This window comes from Arvicola amphibius, chromosome 8 (assembly GCF_903992535.2).
Source record: "Arvicola amphibius chromosome 8, mArvAmp1.2, whole genome shotgun sequence".
NCBI lineage: Eukaryota > Metazoa > Chordata > Mammalia > Rodentia > Cricetidae > Arvicola > Arvicola amphibius.
In genome coordinates this window covers 22,644,506-22,659,135 of record NC_052054.1, presented here as the reverse complement: position 1 = coordinate 22,659,135, position 14,630 = coordinate 22,644,506, and the positions used below count along the sequence as shown (strand labels likewise).

Genomic DNA, 14,630 nt, shown 5'->3' with positions numbered 1-14,630 from the left:
TGGTGTGAGCCTTTGCCTTTGAAAGCTGAGCCACTGCTCCAGCTCCTGACCTCTGTAATTGTGCCCATTGCTGCAGGTGCTCTTGTAAAAGCTTGGTTGCCCACCAGGCTGGACTCACAAGGACACGCATTACCTCTGCCTCGTTTACTGCTGGATCTCTGCAAAGTGCTCAAATGGGTGACATGGATAAGTGTCATTTTTTTTTAAAACTTGGAAACTTCAAATAAATGGATGAGAGGTATACTTAATAAAGCAGATATTGCAGAAGCCTTATAATACTAGTTAATATGTGCATTTGTGTACAAATATGTGTATACACATGAATGCATGCACACATATACCTTGGTTGTTGATTTCTGAAAATAAAATTTTTAGCATAAGTGCCATTGCCTTGAGCATGAGAAAGCTTTAAAAGTGAGACAGCAATTGAAAGCAACCCAAGAATGAAGAACTCTCCACTCATAGATGAGCAAGGCCATGAGTCATCTTTGCACAGAGACTTTAACTGTGATATTATCAAGGAAACAAACGATGAAATCACAACCTGTTAGGACAAGTGGGTATATCATTCACACTAATCCAGGTGTAACCCAAATAACAGGACTTCTGCTTTTATACCGGGATGTTTTGATGACCTAACAAGTCAAAAAAAAAAAGTCAGAAAGTGGGAAGAAATATGAATATTTAAGACAATATTGCGTGCCTTGAGGAAAATGAGTCCAGACTACAAAAATGTAATCAAGCATGGATGGGAGTGGGGCACTTGGGGCCCCTCTCCTAATTGGGGAGCTACTTGTAATTAAAGACTGATGGGGGCTGGAGAATGCTCTTTCTTCGGTAGTGTAGCCACCGATCTGTTCCCCGTGCTCCAGCACAGATTCCCCGCACCCACACTCATGCAAGCAATCCTCTTTATTCTCATTCGAGGGAAGAAGGGACATGAAGGTAGAACCAGGGGAAGAAAGGGTCCAAAGGAGCTAGAGGGCGATAAGAAAGGATAGTTAGTGGATTATGAATATAATTGTAATACATTCTATACATGTGTGGATTCCTCAAAGAATAATTAAAATATTTTGAAGGGAAATCAATTGCGTATTTCTTTCCTGACTTTCCTAGGGTTTTTTTTTATGGTATTTAATTTGGCCTCAGATTATTTTACTTGTGAGAGGGGGATAAATATCCCTTAAAGGGGACTTTATAAGGTATATATCATGTGAAAGCACCATGTGCAGCCTAATCACAGGATCCAGGGTACAGGGACGAAGCATGGAAACCTTGAGTTGGAATTATCGTTTGTCCAAAGTGATGTGGATGTGTTAACCAGTTATGGAATTCTAAAATTTGAGGAAAGATCCAGTCTGGAGATAAAAATTTAGGATTCACCTGAAGACACATACTATATGGCCATGGTTGTGTCTCTTGGCATTGTATTTTGGTTGCGTGGAGATCAAAAGGGCATTACATAGTCTGAGGAGCAGAGCTCAGGCCTGGCATCAGAAGTGATCTTTATGAGCTGCAAATGAAAGGCCCAGTCCACCAAAAGCCAGCAGAGAGCCAGGAGCAGGTATGCAGAGTATAATTAACATTTATAGTTGAATCGCGCCCCCAGTTTGCCTCATGGAGGAAACATTTATAGTGAGTCAGGTCACGATGTTGTAATTGATGTGAAAAATAATTTACTATTTGATGACATTAAGTTGGGGTATGTTTCATATTTTCTTCATGGATGCCACTTAGTGGCTGCTACACCACCTCCCTACCTTAGTTAAAACTAGACAAGGGAGATCTGACTGCCAGTGATTTATGAACTAACAGAACAGGTCCTATCAAACTCCACACTCTAACAATTTAATTTCTATTGGTCTCCACAAGTGCTTCATCTTAAGGGAAAAATTGTTTTTCCTAACTTTTTAAAATAGATCTATTTTGGCTTGAGTAAGTCAATGCCATGGAAACAGCCATCTCTAGATGTACACTGACATGTCGTAGTTACTATGCCTAGCCCTCAAACTTGTCATCGTCTTCAACACAAACGCCCTGTTCCTCCTCTGGTCCTCTCAGACCCTTGTGCATTGGTCAGCTTTCCATTGCTGTGAGATTAACAGTCTAAAAGTAGGAAACGGTTGTCCATCACAGTTCCAAAGGGACCAGTCCACGGTCACCTGGCTGGATAGCCCTCATGAGGGAACAAACAGAACTAGAAAATTCTCATCTTATAGGGACTGGAAGGAAGAGAGAGGGAAGGGGCCGGTGATGAAGTATACCCTTCAAAAGCTTTCCCAGGGGCTGGAGAGATGGCTCAGCAGTTAAGAGCAATGGCTGCTTTGCCAGTGATCCTGGGTTCAATTTCCAGCACCCACATGGTGGCTCAAAACCATTGGTAATAAGATCTGGTGCTTTCTTCTGGCCTTCAGGCAGAACAGTGTATACATAAAAAAATAAATAAATCTGAGAGAGAGAGAGAGAGAGAGAGAGAACGATCTTGCCCAAACAACCTACTTACTCTAACACGACTCCACATCTTATAACCTCTTCAACTTCCCAGTAGTCAGTTGACTTAAGAATTTATCAATGGGTGGGTTCATCCTCTCATTATCTCAGAGTCCACATGATTTGTTCCCTTCCCAGAGGCCTCAGCACAGGATACTGCTGCTTTGAGAACGGAGCCTTCAGTCCATGGGCTGAGGGGGAAGCTTTTTGACAGAGATGTAATATGTGGTGATCTCTATTGTGCTTTGTTTCTCGGTTTGTCTACTTTGGTGTCTCATACAGATGGAATCGTCAGAAACTGTCCTGTGATTTGACTTCTTTATTATGTTTTAAAGGTTAAGTATGTTGTGGTATGTACTAAAGTTTTAGTCTTCCTTGTACAAATCAGCATTCTATTGTGTATTCTTTTCAGCCCTTTGCGTATTCATTCATGGTAGAAGCATTTCAACTAAAGCTTGCCTGAAGATCTGAGAGTAAAACAGTCCCACTGGTCAGCCTTACAGACCAAGTTATGGTAACACACACCTGTAATCCCAGTAGCCACACTAATTGCCATAGAGATCAGGTGGTGCATGCCTTTAATCCCAGTGGTATATGCCTTTAATCCACGCCCTAGAGAAGAATATAAAATGGGGGAAAATAGCTCTCAGGGACAGTGTCATTCTGAGATTCTGGGAGACAGGATCGCCATTTCAGACTAAGGTAGAGGTAAGAGCCAATGGCTGGCTGTTTTGCTTTTCAGATCTTTAGGTTGAACCCTAGTTTTTCTCTCTGAGTTTTTATTAATTGTGCTTAAATTCACCTCTGAATGGACATGGGTTGTTCCAAACATTTGGCTGCTCTGAGTGCTAGTGTATTGATGTGGTACAGTCTCAACTTTCAAATATTCTGGAGATAAAACAGAAGTCTAAACCACATTTTTTTTCTTTTTTAAATTAAATTATATAATTTTTACAAATTTTCACCTCCTCCCCTCCTCCCATTTCCCTTCCCCTCCCCCATCCCCACTCCCCTCCCTCTCCATTCCAAGGAGCAGTCAGGGTTCCCTGTCCTGTGGGAAGTCCAAGGTCCTCCCCCGTCCATCCAGGTCTAGGAAGGTGAGCATGCAGACTAGGTTCCCACAAAGCCAGTACATGCAGTAGAATCAAAACCCAGTGCCATTGTCCTTGGCCTCTCAGTCAGCCCTCCTTGTCTGCCATGTTCAGGGAGTCTGGTTTGATCACATGCTCCATCAGTCCCAGTCTGGTTGGCCTTGGTGAGCTTCCATTAGATCAGTCCCATTGTCTCAGTGAGTGGACACACTCCTGGCGGTCCTGACTTCCTTGGTTATGTTCTCTCTCCTTCTGCTCCTCATTTGGACCTTGGGAGCTTAGTCCAGTGCTCCAATGTGGGCCTCTGTCTCTATCTCCATCCATCGCCAGATGAAGTAAACCACAAATTTTTGAGGCCATAAATGTGCCGTGTATGTTTACAGGCATGTGAATGTGTTTATGTATGATTTGGGCTTTGTGTGTTTGTATTTCATTCATTTAAAAAGTGAAATTCTTTTAGCAGCACTGCCAGAGTGTTTCACCTCCATGGCCACTGGGGCTTTACCCACACAGATAATACAAACTGTAGTGAAGCTCCATGGCTTCCCGTCACCACTGAAGCCTTTGTATGGGTGTCTCCACATTCTTTGACACCAAAGTGTAGAAAGTAACCTTTCTTCCCAATGTAATAGTTATTTGTATTTTATTCATTCTCCAAAACTGGTTCTCTTTGGTAAAAGAGCAAACCTCAAATAATCCAGAAAACCACTACCAGCAGCCATGCCGGGGTAGAGCGAGGCTGGCATTGCAACTAAGTTCTGGGAAGCAATGCTTGTTGATGTTGCTGTTCCTGCCGAGCCAGAAACGTCCGCCCCAGAAACAAGATGGTTACGAGGAAGCATGCACAGATGTTCAGAAGGGAAGCTAGTGCAGGATCTGCAGAGCAGAGAAGCAGGAAGCCTGCATCTGTGGGGTGATGGGGTGGCAGCCCCAACGCACGCAGTTCCTGTCCCTGTCTCACTGAAAGGCGGTGTGGCAAGATACCTGGCATACATTCACTCGGCTTTATTACAGGCTGATTGCCTAACGCTACATTGTTCCATTGTATAAAGAAGAGATTAAAAGGATTGTATAACAGTATTAAATCACCCAGCAGTCGCTAATACCGGACCAAAACCTTTTAAGTGTCATTAAAGACGAGAAGACGCTGCCAGGAAGGAGGAGACTAGGGAGACGTGTCACTCAGTGCAGTGTGGGGTCCTGACACAGTTCGTGGGACCAAGGAAGGACATGGCAGAGAAAGGCAGCAGTGTTGCCTGACGGGCCCGTGGTGACTTCTTGCTTGGAGTAACTGTCTTAGAATTCTACAAGATGTTAACAGGTTGAGGCTGGGCCATACAGGAGGAGCTCCTTGTCTTGGAGTAACTGTCCTAGAATCCTACAAGGTGTTAACAGGGTGAGGGTGGGCCATGCAGGAGCTCCTTGTTGGTGCGATGGGCTTCCCTTTGTAAACACACCAGCTTTGACATCTGCCATGGCCGTGACTCCGTCTTTGTCTCCTCTCCAATTCCAATGCAGGGTGTGCTGGATACATCATGTCACCGGCATGTGGGTGTACCCTTTCCTGGAACACATCGGCTCAGGAGCCAGGATCATCTTCTTTGGGTCAACAACAATCCTAATGAATTTCCTGTACCTGCTGGGAGAAGTCCTGAACAGCTACATCTGGGATACACAGAGAAGTGAGTACCGCTGAGGGCACATCCACAAGAACAGTGCTGCCTAGGAGAGAGAGCCTTGGCCGAGGGACGCTTCTGCGGCAGCCTCCTCTTCAGCCCTCCACCCAGGCTCTCCACGGAAGCTTCTTTTTTTATTACAGTATTAATTTAAGAGCTGCTGGCAGTGCTATCTGAAAGGTTTATTTCTCACTTGGTCTTATTAGGTAGTAAAACATCCAAACCTGAAGATAAAAGAAGCGCGCTCATAAAATTATATAGAAAAAAAAAAACAGTGTTAAGAGGGAAAAAAAGTGAAGCCAGCTATGATTAACAGAATTCTGCCAGAGTGAAAGGGCCCTAAATTAAATAGTAAGTTACTGAGAGAGCCTCATTAAAAGTCACCAGATCTCCTCCGCCATGTCATCTTCTCGTGGATGCGGTAGTCTCAGAGGAATCTCATGATGGTGAAGCCAGCACTGTAAACGGTCCAGGTGGCCGCCCTTTGCCAGAATGGAAGGTCACAGAGAGATGCCGTCATTAAAGGATATATTTCATTGCTGCTAAAGCTCCCTTAACCTTTGACTTGATTTCTCTTCTGTTTCTATTTATAGCAAAGCCTCCTTGTTGGCAAGACACACAATCTTATCTAAGCTGTGGCAACCCTGTCCAAAATCTGTGTAAGAATACATAACCGCTGGAAGGTGGAAAGGCAAGGACTGGCCATGTAGTGATCTGAATCCTGCATGAAAACATTCCCAGAGGCTGCTATGGGGGGGGGGGGGTCAGAGAGATCTGGGCATCTCCTTGGACACGGTCTGCTATTCTAGAGATGAACTGTAAATGGACTGCGATCCGCCAATGTTGAGCATCTGGCGGAAGGCAGTTGCTTTGCAGCAGCTCAGTCCTCTCATCTAATAAAGTAGTGTTTGCATAGTCGTTGCATCCGATTGCTTTGTGTGTGCTTCTTCTGAGACGGTGTGTGTCAGTGCGTCAGCTAATGCTAGGTGGCCCCCTTTTTAATCCATTCCGACCATGGCTTGGAGAACCAGACAGCAGTCTTTCTGTGACGTTTCCTCCATTCAACAAAAGCAGTAATCCTTCTCTTTTAAATTTAGACTTATTTGGTGCCTTAAAAATGTTCCTGAAATGAAATACAAAACTGTTTCCTCACCATCTTCAGAGAATGCCTATAGTTAGGTTTAAACTAAGATGTGCAGTTGAGGAAGAAAAAATTCTGGCTTTCTCTATCCCCTGGATGTGCTCAGTTCTGGCAGACATTTGACCATGACTCTGCTACTGCCTTGAGAAGATGCCTGAATGGCAGAAGAGATAAATCCCAACCTAGACTAGAGAAGGTTGCTTACCAGCAGCCTTGAATGAGGAGTTAAGGATGAAGAGCGACACTGAGTTTTCTGAACTGTTTGTGCAGCTCAACTGGTCTCTGTTGTTTTCTTGCATGGCGTGCATGAAAACCAGTCACCAATTTATAGCTTATTTCTGTTTAGAGATTAATTCTGTCTACAATTATTTAGTGGAGCCCCTAGGAGCTGATGTTTGTGACAAACCAGCATCTTCCCCCTGCTGGCCTTTCCATAACTCTGTGTGTGTGTGTGTGTGTGTGTGTGTGTGTGTGTGTGTGTGTGTGCATTTTATATGTTCATCTGATGCTCATATGCCTCCTCTGCCGCTGGTATTACATTTTCATGCAACTATGCTCCTCCTCCTTATAATGCGTGTTCTGGGGATCAATCAGGGGTCCTCTTGCTTGCAAGGCAAGTACTTTGCTGACTGATCCATTTCTCTAGTCCTTTATCCTAAATTTACATGCCAAAAATTTCATTCTGTCTACGTAGTGGGATTTTTTTCATGCACCAACACTTAAAAATTGGAAATTTTCATATTAGAGTTGGACTTCCTCTCCTTACCAAGTACTTTAAGATCTGGTGACACTGGTCCCACTGTTCCTTCTGCCAACATTGGATTTGAACTGAGTATCAGTTGCCATTTCTTTTAGTCGTCTGTCTAACTTTTCCTAATTCTCATCTGGTACTTAAGTCAGTCAGTTTCACAATTGAGTTTGAAACTGCAGATTAAAATCAGTGTAGGCATGCATGGGCACGCATGTGCATGTGTGTGTGTGTATGTGTGTGTGTGTGCACGCGTGTGCATGCTCACACACCTGAACATATGCTTGTATATATGGATATACATGTTGACTACTGTTTACACATACAGTACAAAATAAATAACTAAAATTTCTTTCTACAAATTAGTTACTATAAAATTCCACAGTGAGCAATACTACATACAAGGTATAAAATGCCTTCCTGAATTCCTTAATGGTTTTCAATGACTCAAATTTTCTGGGTTTATTCTATAACTTCAAGATGAAAAAAAATTGCAGACTATGACAGCTGGAGGTAGGGAAGTCCTAGAGATTATTTGAAACCATCCCCTACTGTACAAAGGCAGCTAAGGCCTGTGAGTGTCCTTCTGAATCAGTCATTAGCAAAGCCAGTGTCTTCCACCCAAGCTTCAGCCCCTTTTTACTTGTAGTGAATTATCAGAATGTCTCAGTGTTTTAGAAACACAAAACAGGCCCACCTGCTAGGAAATACAAGCCCTTAAAATAAGTTAAATTAATGGTCAGGTATTTGCTCTTTTTTAAATAAAGTGGCTCTGTGAGAACTGTTTGTGTTTGTGCTAATAAAATATCACAAGCTGGATATCTTAAACAATAGGAAGAGACTGTCTGACATATGGATGCCACAAGTTCAAAAGCAAGATGGTGTTGGGATTGGTTCCTCATGAGATCCTTAAGGGAAAGCCTACCACAGGCCTAGCCTGGGCTGGAAGTTGTTCATCTTTATGCTCAAAGATGTGCCCCATGCGTGTGATATGATCTTCCATTTTACCTCTTTTAGAATGACACCAGTCATATTTGGCAACATTCACCCTAATGGTTTCATATTACCTTTGTGAAGACCTCGCCAATTCAAGTTGTTTCTGAGACAGTGGGGATTAGGAATTTGACATTACAAATCTGGGACTCTATAGAATTCATCCTGTAATAGTTCCTCTGCCATAAATGTCTTTGGCACATGGAAAATGCCTTCTCCTCATCCCAGTATCCCCAAAAAGCCATTCTGGCATCAACAGAAAGGAAGGAAGGGAGGGAGGGAGGGAAGGAGGGAGGGAGGGAGGGAGGGAGGGAGGGAGGGAGGGAGGGGGGGGAGGGAGGGAGGGAGGGAAGAAAGTAAGAAAATCTCTTCTGAAATATTATGTAATCCTACAAACCATCTGTAGGTGGGATATGGTCATAATTCATCCCAAAGCAAAATTGTTCTCCAGGTTCATGCTAACCTCTAAAACTAGACAACAAGTTACCTCCTTCTAAAGCATGGTGGCCTAGAATGTATAGTCCCCTTACAAATAGGCAGAAAGACTCATGGCTTGCAAGCAAGTCTGAAAGCAAGCAAGCGAAATTTCCTTTAATTTAAAGGCTTGAGAATAATCCTCTTTGGCTGGATGCTGTAGCCCTGAGGCTCACAAGGAGGGGTTGGGCCCTGCCTTCCAACCCCTGGCAACAGAAAATCCGCCCTCCCCCAAATCCTGGACAGGGATCATGGCATGTGTGGAGATGTAGGGTGGGAGGAGGTGCGCTTGTGTCCTTGGTCCTCCATTTCATGCTGCGTCTGAGCCCTTCATCCAGGATAGTACTTTCATTGGGTATAAAACTCAAAAACAATGCTGGTCTCTTCCTGCAACCCAAGGAGACCCACCCACACGATCAGAGAAGAGGGTCCTTTGGAAGGTTTCCTGGATGACTGTGGCTTGGTTTGGTTTCTCCAGCGGTGATTGCTTGGATCCATGAGTCAGATGCCTAATTTTTTTAAGGAACAATTGTCTGGCCTCACCCTGAACATTCTCTCATGTTTTGAAGTACTGTGGGTCAGGACTTTGGCATAGGATTGTGCTGTTCAACTCATGACACCTGAAGCGTGTCTGTCCTTCAGCTAAGACTGCTCTGACTCCAGCAACCCTGACTAAGGCATCTGCTCTCACCAGAGTCAAAATTTAAGACCAGAAACAACAGTGCTCAAGAGTGAAAGACAGGGAAAAGAGCAAAAACAAATGGAAAGAGGGGTTCAGAGGAGGGAGTTAGACCCAGATCTCATGTGCAGGAATAAGTCCATTCTCGATAAATCCAGGTTGCCTAGCCCCTCGGAGAAGCCCTGGGCTCTCACTTTCTGAGCACTACTCCCTAGTGGAAGCCATCCCCCTGCTTGAGAATGTGTGTGGATACCTCCCTCCGGGTCAGTCTTGGCCCTCTGTGTTCCACAGGTATAGCCTGCCTCAACTTTCTGATGGGTTTCTGTCTGCTGGTTTTTGGCTTGGTTTGGTTTGGTTTGGTTTTTTGTGGAAATACATTCAGTTCTTTCATTATTAGCTGTGTTATTTTTGTCCTCTTCCCCATGGCTGCAAAACCAATATATGAAGAGCCATTTCTCTCCCAAGTCAGGGAAGCCCAGATCCTCCACCTCTGTTCTCTTCTGAAGAGTCCGCCATTGCTGCCACATCAACCCATCAACAGAATGTTCTAGAGAGAAGAGACCAAAGAGATTTTTTAAAAAAAAAAAAAAGATTTTTCATCCCATCCACTGCCAGCATCTTTACTCTTGTATAGAGAACACAGGAGAGAAGTGGGGACTCAGGAGAGCGCTGTCTGAAGGGAGCCTGCATTGTTAACTGTCTTTGCCTTTGTTACACACCCAACAATGGAGACACAGTGTACAGGCTTCCTTTCAATCAGCTCCTCTCTCCTTGAGCCCTTGTTCCTAGGTGTGATGTTTCCCACACGTGATCTGTGGGAAGTATTTTGGAAACTATTTTATATCTCAGCCAGTTCCTTGCCTATGGAAATCAACCATTAGAGAGGATGCCTGCTCAGAGCATTGACTCATTGCGCTGCCTATTCTGGACTCCTTGAAGCTAGCTAGGAGTGGAAGCTGGTGAAGGAGGGGGTTCCCTCATTATCTCTAGAATAATTGCAACCCTCGGAGATTGGGCTTTATGACTGATCACTGTGGGGTCCTATATGTTGTTTATTGCTTTTCTGCTCGTTCTGTTTTCAGAGACTCCCCCTAGGTGCATTTATTAACAATGAAGATTAGCTGAGTATCCACCATAAAATAGACACTATCAACCCCTAGGGCTATAATTAGTAAAATCTTTGCCCTTAGAGGTCTACACATTTATCTTAACAGGACCAGATATACAGTATTTCAAATTCCTTTGTTCATTATTACGATTGAAAAAAACACACAAGAAGCATTCAAGAATTTGGGGGGAAGCCGGGCGGTGGTGGCGCACGCCTTTAATCCCAGCACTCGGGAGGCAGAGGCAGGCGGATCTCTGTGAGTTCGAGGCCAGCCTGGTCTACAAGAGCTAGTTCCAGGACAGGCTCTAAAAAAATGCTGCAGAGAAACCCTGTCTCGAAAAACCAAAAAAAAAAAAAAAAAAAAGAATTTGGGGGGAGATTAGGAAAATGTTTATCTAGAAACAAAAGAAAAAAAGGAAAAAGCGGGTGGAATTTCTGCATTTAAGTACAACTTGCAAGAGTAGCCTGAACAATTTCATCTCCAGAAAAATGAACCATCACCAACCATTCACTGCAGACAACAGACAAAGCCTTCCTGATCCAGTACATACATGTCCTTCAGGAAAAGCCGATCTGGATGGGTTGGCTCGTGCAGGCAGGACTTGAGTTTCAGCACGTATAAGCATGGGGCCAGATGTACAGTCACGGCTACAGTGATTTCTAGCATGCCTGCGGCTCTGGGTTCATGCCCTAGCGTGGGGTAAGGGGCAGGGTTAAGTGTGTGTGTGTGTGTGTGTGTGTGTGTGTGTGTGTTATAGATAAGCAGAAACAGCTCCTGTGGCTAATTAGGGCTCCATGAGCTTTTTTAAAATTAATAAATTTTTAAAAGAACAGCTCCAAAGCGTCTAGAAAACCAAAAATCCAGATCTTGAGGATGGACAGGACTGAAGTGAAAAATAAATGAAGCTGTTTAAATGCATCTGCTGCATGGCTCCTGCTGCTGGGGGTTGGTTAAGAAGCTGGAATTTCCTGCTGGAATTTCCATCATGCAAACCAATGAGTCAGGAGTAATCCTGCCCCAGGGTTCTACTCCCAGAAGCAGGAGAAGCAGGCTGTGTCACGGCGATGTCAGGAAAGTGTGGGGAGAGAGGTCACTGAGGGCGTTTCTAGAAATGGTTGTAAATTACTTTTCTTCTTAGCTAGGAGAAGGAGGGAGGGGAGGGAAAGGTGGACAGAAGTCAGCTAAGGGAGCCAGAGATTCTACGAGCTGCCCCCACAGAGCTCTGCATGTGACACTCAACTAAAGCTTTTTTGTCTTTCTAGGTATGGAAGAAGAGAAAGAGAAGCCTAAGGTAGAATGAGATCCAAGTCTAAAAGGGAAAGCAGGAAGGAGCTACCCTTGAATTCCTTTGGCCCTGGGCACCAGCAGTGAGGAGACAGAACTTCCAAGGGGCCATGGCATCAACCCTGACTCCCTGACCCTGAGGGAAGACAACTTTTATATTCAAATATGTGCAAAATAGGATGCATTGTTTTTGAAAATCACTCACCCTTGTTGTTTGAAGTACTCTATTCCAAGTTCATTCTTGCTGACATTTTCCCTCTTTTCTAGTTTTAAACTAAAGTTGAACACCGAATCTCCATTTCTGCAATAATAACTCCACTTACTGAAGAAAAATTGACTGTGTTTCTTGCTAAGGAATATAATAAAGTTGCAGGGGGCAGATGTGGATCCAGATATTCATATTTAGTCTTAAATGTGGCTGGAGTAATGACTCTGGGGCACAATATGGACCCAAGAGGAGGCAGGAGAGGTGGTTCCTATGGTGACAGCCATGGTTGCCTGGAATGAGCACTGTTAGTAATAAATAGTACCAGTTTAGTTAAAACCCTGAGTGTGCTTGAATCTCCCTATTTAATCTGTGAATAATTCCCATGTGCAAACGTTACTGTTAATAAAGATCCAACAACCAAGCTTGATGTCTGCCTGGTTCCTCTCAGTCTCAACCATGTGGTCCAAGTGTCTGTGCTTGTTTCTATTGAAGCAGACCTGTTGACTGTACTTCATTCATTCCTGTGACTGTCATATTTTAACAGTGGTATGTTGTCATCATTCTGGAAGGAACACTTTAGAATCCAACTTATAAACTCTTGACCATAATTATTTGAAAGGTAGAAAATAATTATATACTTAGTGTAAATATTGGCTGTGCATCCTAAAGTAGATCAAGTAATACAAAACCATTTATTCTAAAAATGACTTAATTGTTGATACAACTTAGGAAGTGCTACAAAATCCATCCCCCATAGACACCTATGAATGTGTTCTCTTTTATTTTATCCTGTTACATACACCTCTTCATAAAATTGGAATATTTATTTTATAATTCTTTTACTTACCCCTATGGTATAATTAGAAGAATTTTTCCAATATTTATCTGTACATTGCTTTATATTAAATTTAGTTAGCTATAAAATAATGGGTTTCATTATAACATTTTCCTAAATACATATCATGCCCACACCATTTACATTCCGTTACCCCTCCTCCCTTCATGCCTGACATTTTTATATTGGCTTTGCAACAACTTGACAGCTGGGTCCCTGCGGACCCAAGCTAAGAATACATCTCCTAGTATGACTTAGCAGAAATCACATATCCCTGCACGGATACAAGTGATGGAAACATAGAACCCACGTCTTCACAGAGGAGCATCAGTGTGACATGGTAAAAAGAATATGTGCAATCGGGGCATAGTAGCATCGAGATTTGGACACGGCTGCACACATCTAAGACAACAAGCTGGAAGATAAGTTGGAATTTAATATAATAGATAGTTATGGATGGAGGGGGCTGGAGCAGGAAGATCAAGTGGAGATGGCAAATGAAAAGGGAGATGAGGAAGGGAATACCAGGAAAGGCAGCTAACATCATGGGCCATTTGAGGGGTAGTATGAAAATCTAATACAGTGGAAACTTTCTAAAATATATACATATATGGATAGGATCTAAATGAAATCACCAAATAATAGGGGAAGCAGAGCCCTACCTGGCCATCGCTTGTCACCAGATGAAGCTTCAGCACCAGGACTGGGTTACATCTCATTGAGTTGGTAGTCAAAGGAACCCCATGGGAACCCCCAAATGAGCCAGGCTGTCACCAAGACTAAAGGTTGCTCTCTACAAATTGAAGGGAAAGCTACATTGCTGAAAACAACTCAATGAACAGAGAGAAGTTGAACTCATGTCTACATGGAGCCCATGGAGCCTCACATTCTGACATCCTTGGTACAGGAAGGTGCTCTGCTCTCTATGAACAGCAAAACCTTAACATCAACCCAACCTCAAACCATTAGATTAAGAATGGTGTCCTGCCTGCAATATGTGTGAGGGTCATGATGGAAAAAGCTTGTGGGAGTGGTCAACTGATATCGGGTTTGGCTGAAGGCCGACTCCGTGAGATGGAAACCTTACTTGACACTCCTTTTGATGATCAGGGTCCCAGGGTTAAACCAAATACTACTGGTCTAAAAACAAAACAAAACAAAACAGCAATAAAATGACTCCTAGTGACATTCTCCATAGATGAGTGCCTTGCTCAGTCGTCTTCAGAGAAGCTTCCTCCTGCAGCAGTTGAGAACAAATAGCAAAGAGCCTCACAGCCAAACATGTACAGAGTGAGAGTCTTTGGAACACCCAGCCCTAACAAGAACATCTCCATCAAATCGCTCCTCTCAGGGCTTAGGAAGCCTGCTGAAGAGGGGTGTCCTTTGCGTATATATTTTGGCTTCCAGCTTAGTAATTTTATGGGATTCCTGGGTGTGCAAAATAAGTGGCTGTCTGTTTCTTGTGCCTTTTCTTGCATTTTTCCTTCTGTTTGTTTGTTTTGTGCAATTCTGATGTGCTAGCTTTTGTTTTATCATATCATATATTATATTATTTTACTTTGTTATTATCTCATAGATGCCTGTTGATTTTGTAATGAAAGACAGAAAGGGAAGGGTCCAGATGGGAGGGCAAGTGGAGCTGGGAGGTGTAGAGGGAGGGAAAAACCATAATTAGGATATATTATGTAAGAAAAAATCTATTTTCAAAAAAAAAATAAGATAAAAAATTAAGATAATTAAATATTAAATTAATATATGATAATTGGCATACAAGATGTAATAGGAAATAGCGGGGGAAAGTCCCATTTGCAATAGTAATAACTTTATAATGAAAATTATGAAACAAATGCAAAATAGGATTTTAAAAAGTGGAAACACATGAGAAATCATGAGCATGCCAAG

At 43.1% G+C, this 14,630-nt stretch overlaps 1 protein-coding gene across 4 annotated transcripts in view; it reads left to right on the top strand.

Moving 5' to 3' along the window:
* The window catches only part of Aig1 (androgen induced 1), a 226,001-nt gene extending 213,687 nt beyond the window's left edge, over positions 1-12,314 (top strand). For 2 of the 4 annotated variants that reach the window (XM_038338974.2, XM_038338971.2), the window contains 3 exons: positions 5,100-5,263; positions 5,851-5,916; positions 11,664-12,314. In XM_038338974.2, coding sequence (XP_038194902.1) covers positions 5,100-5,263; positions 5,851-5,916; positions 11,664-11,691 — 258 coding nt within the window. In that variant the 3' untranslated portion in view covers positions 11,692-12,314. The remainder of the gene's footprint in view (positions 1-5,099; positions 5,264-5,850; positions 5,917-11,663) is intronic. The other 2 variants (XM_038338975.2, XM_038338972.2) reach the window with 1 other exon arrangement.
* Positions 12,315-14,630: the final 2,316 nt, after the last annotated feature.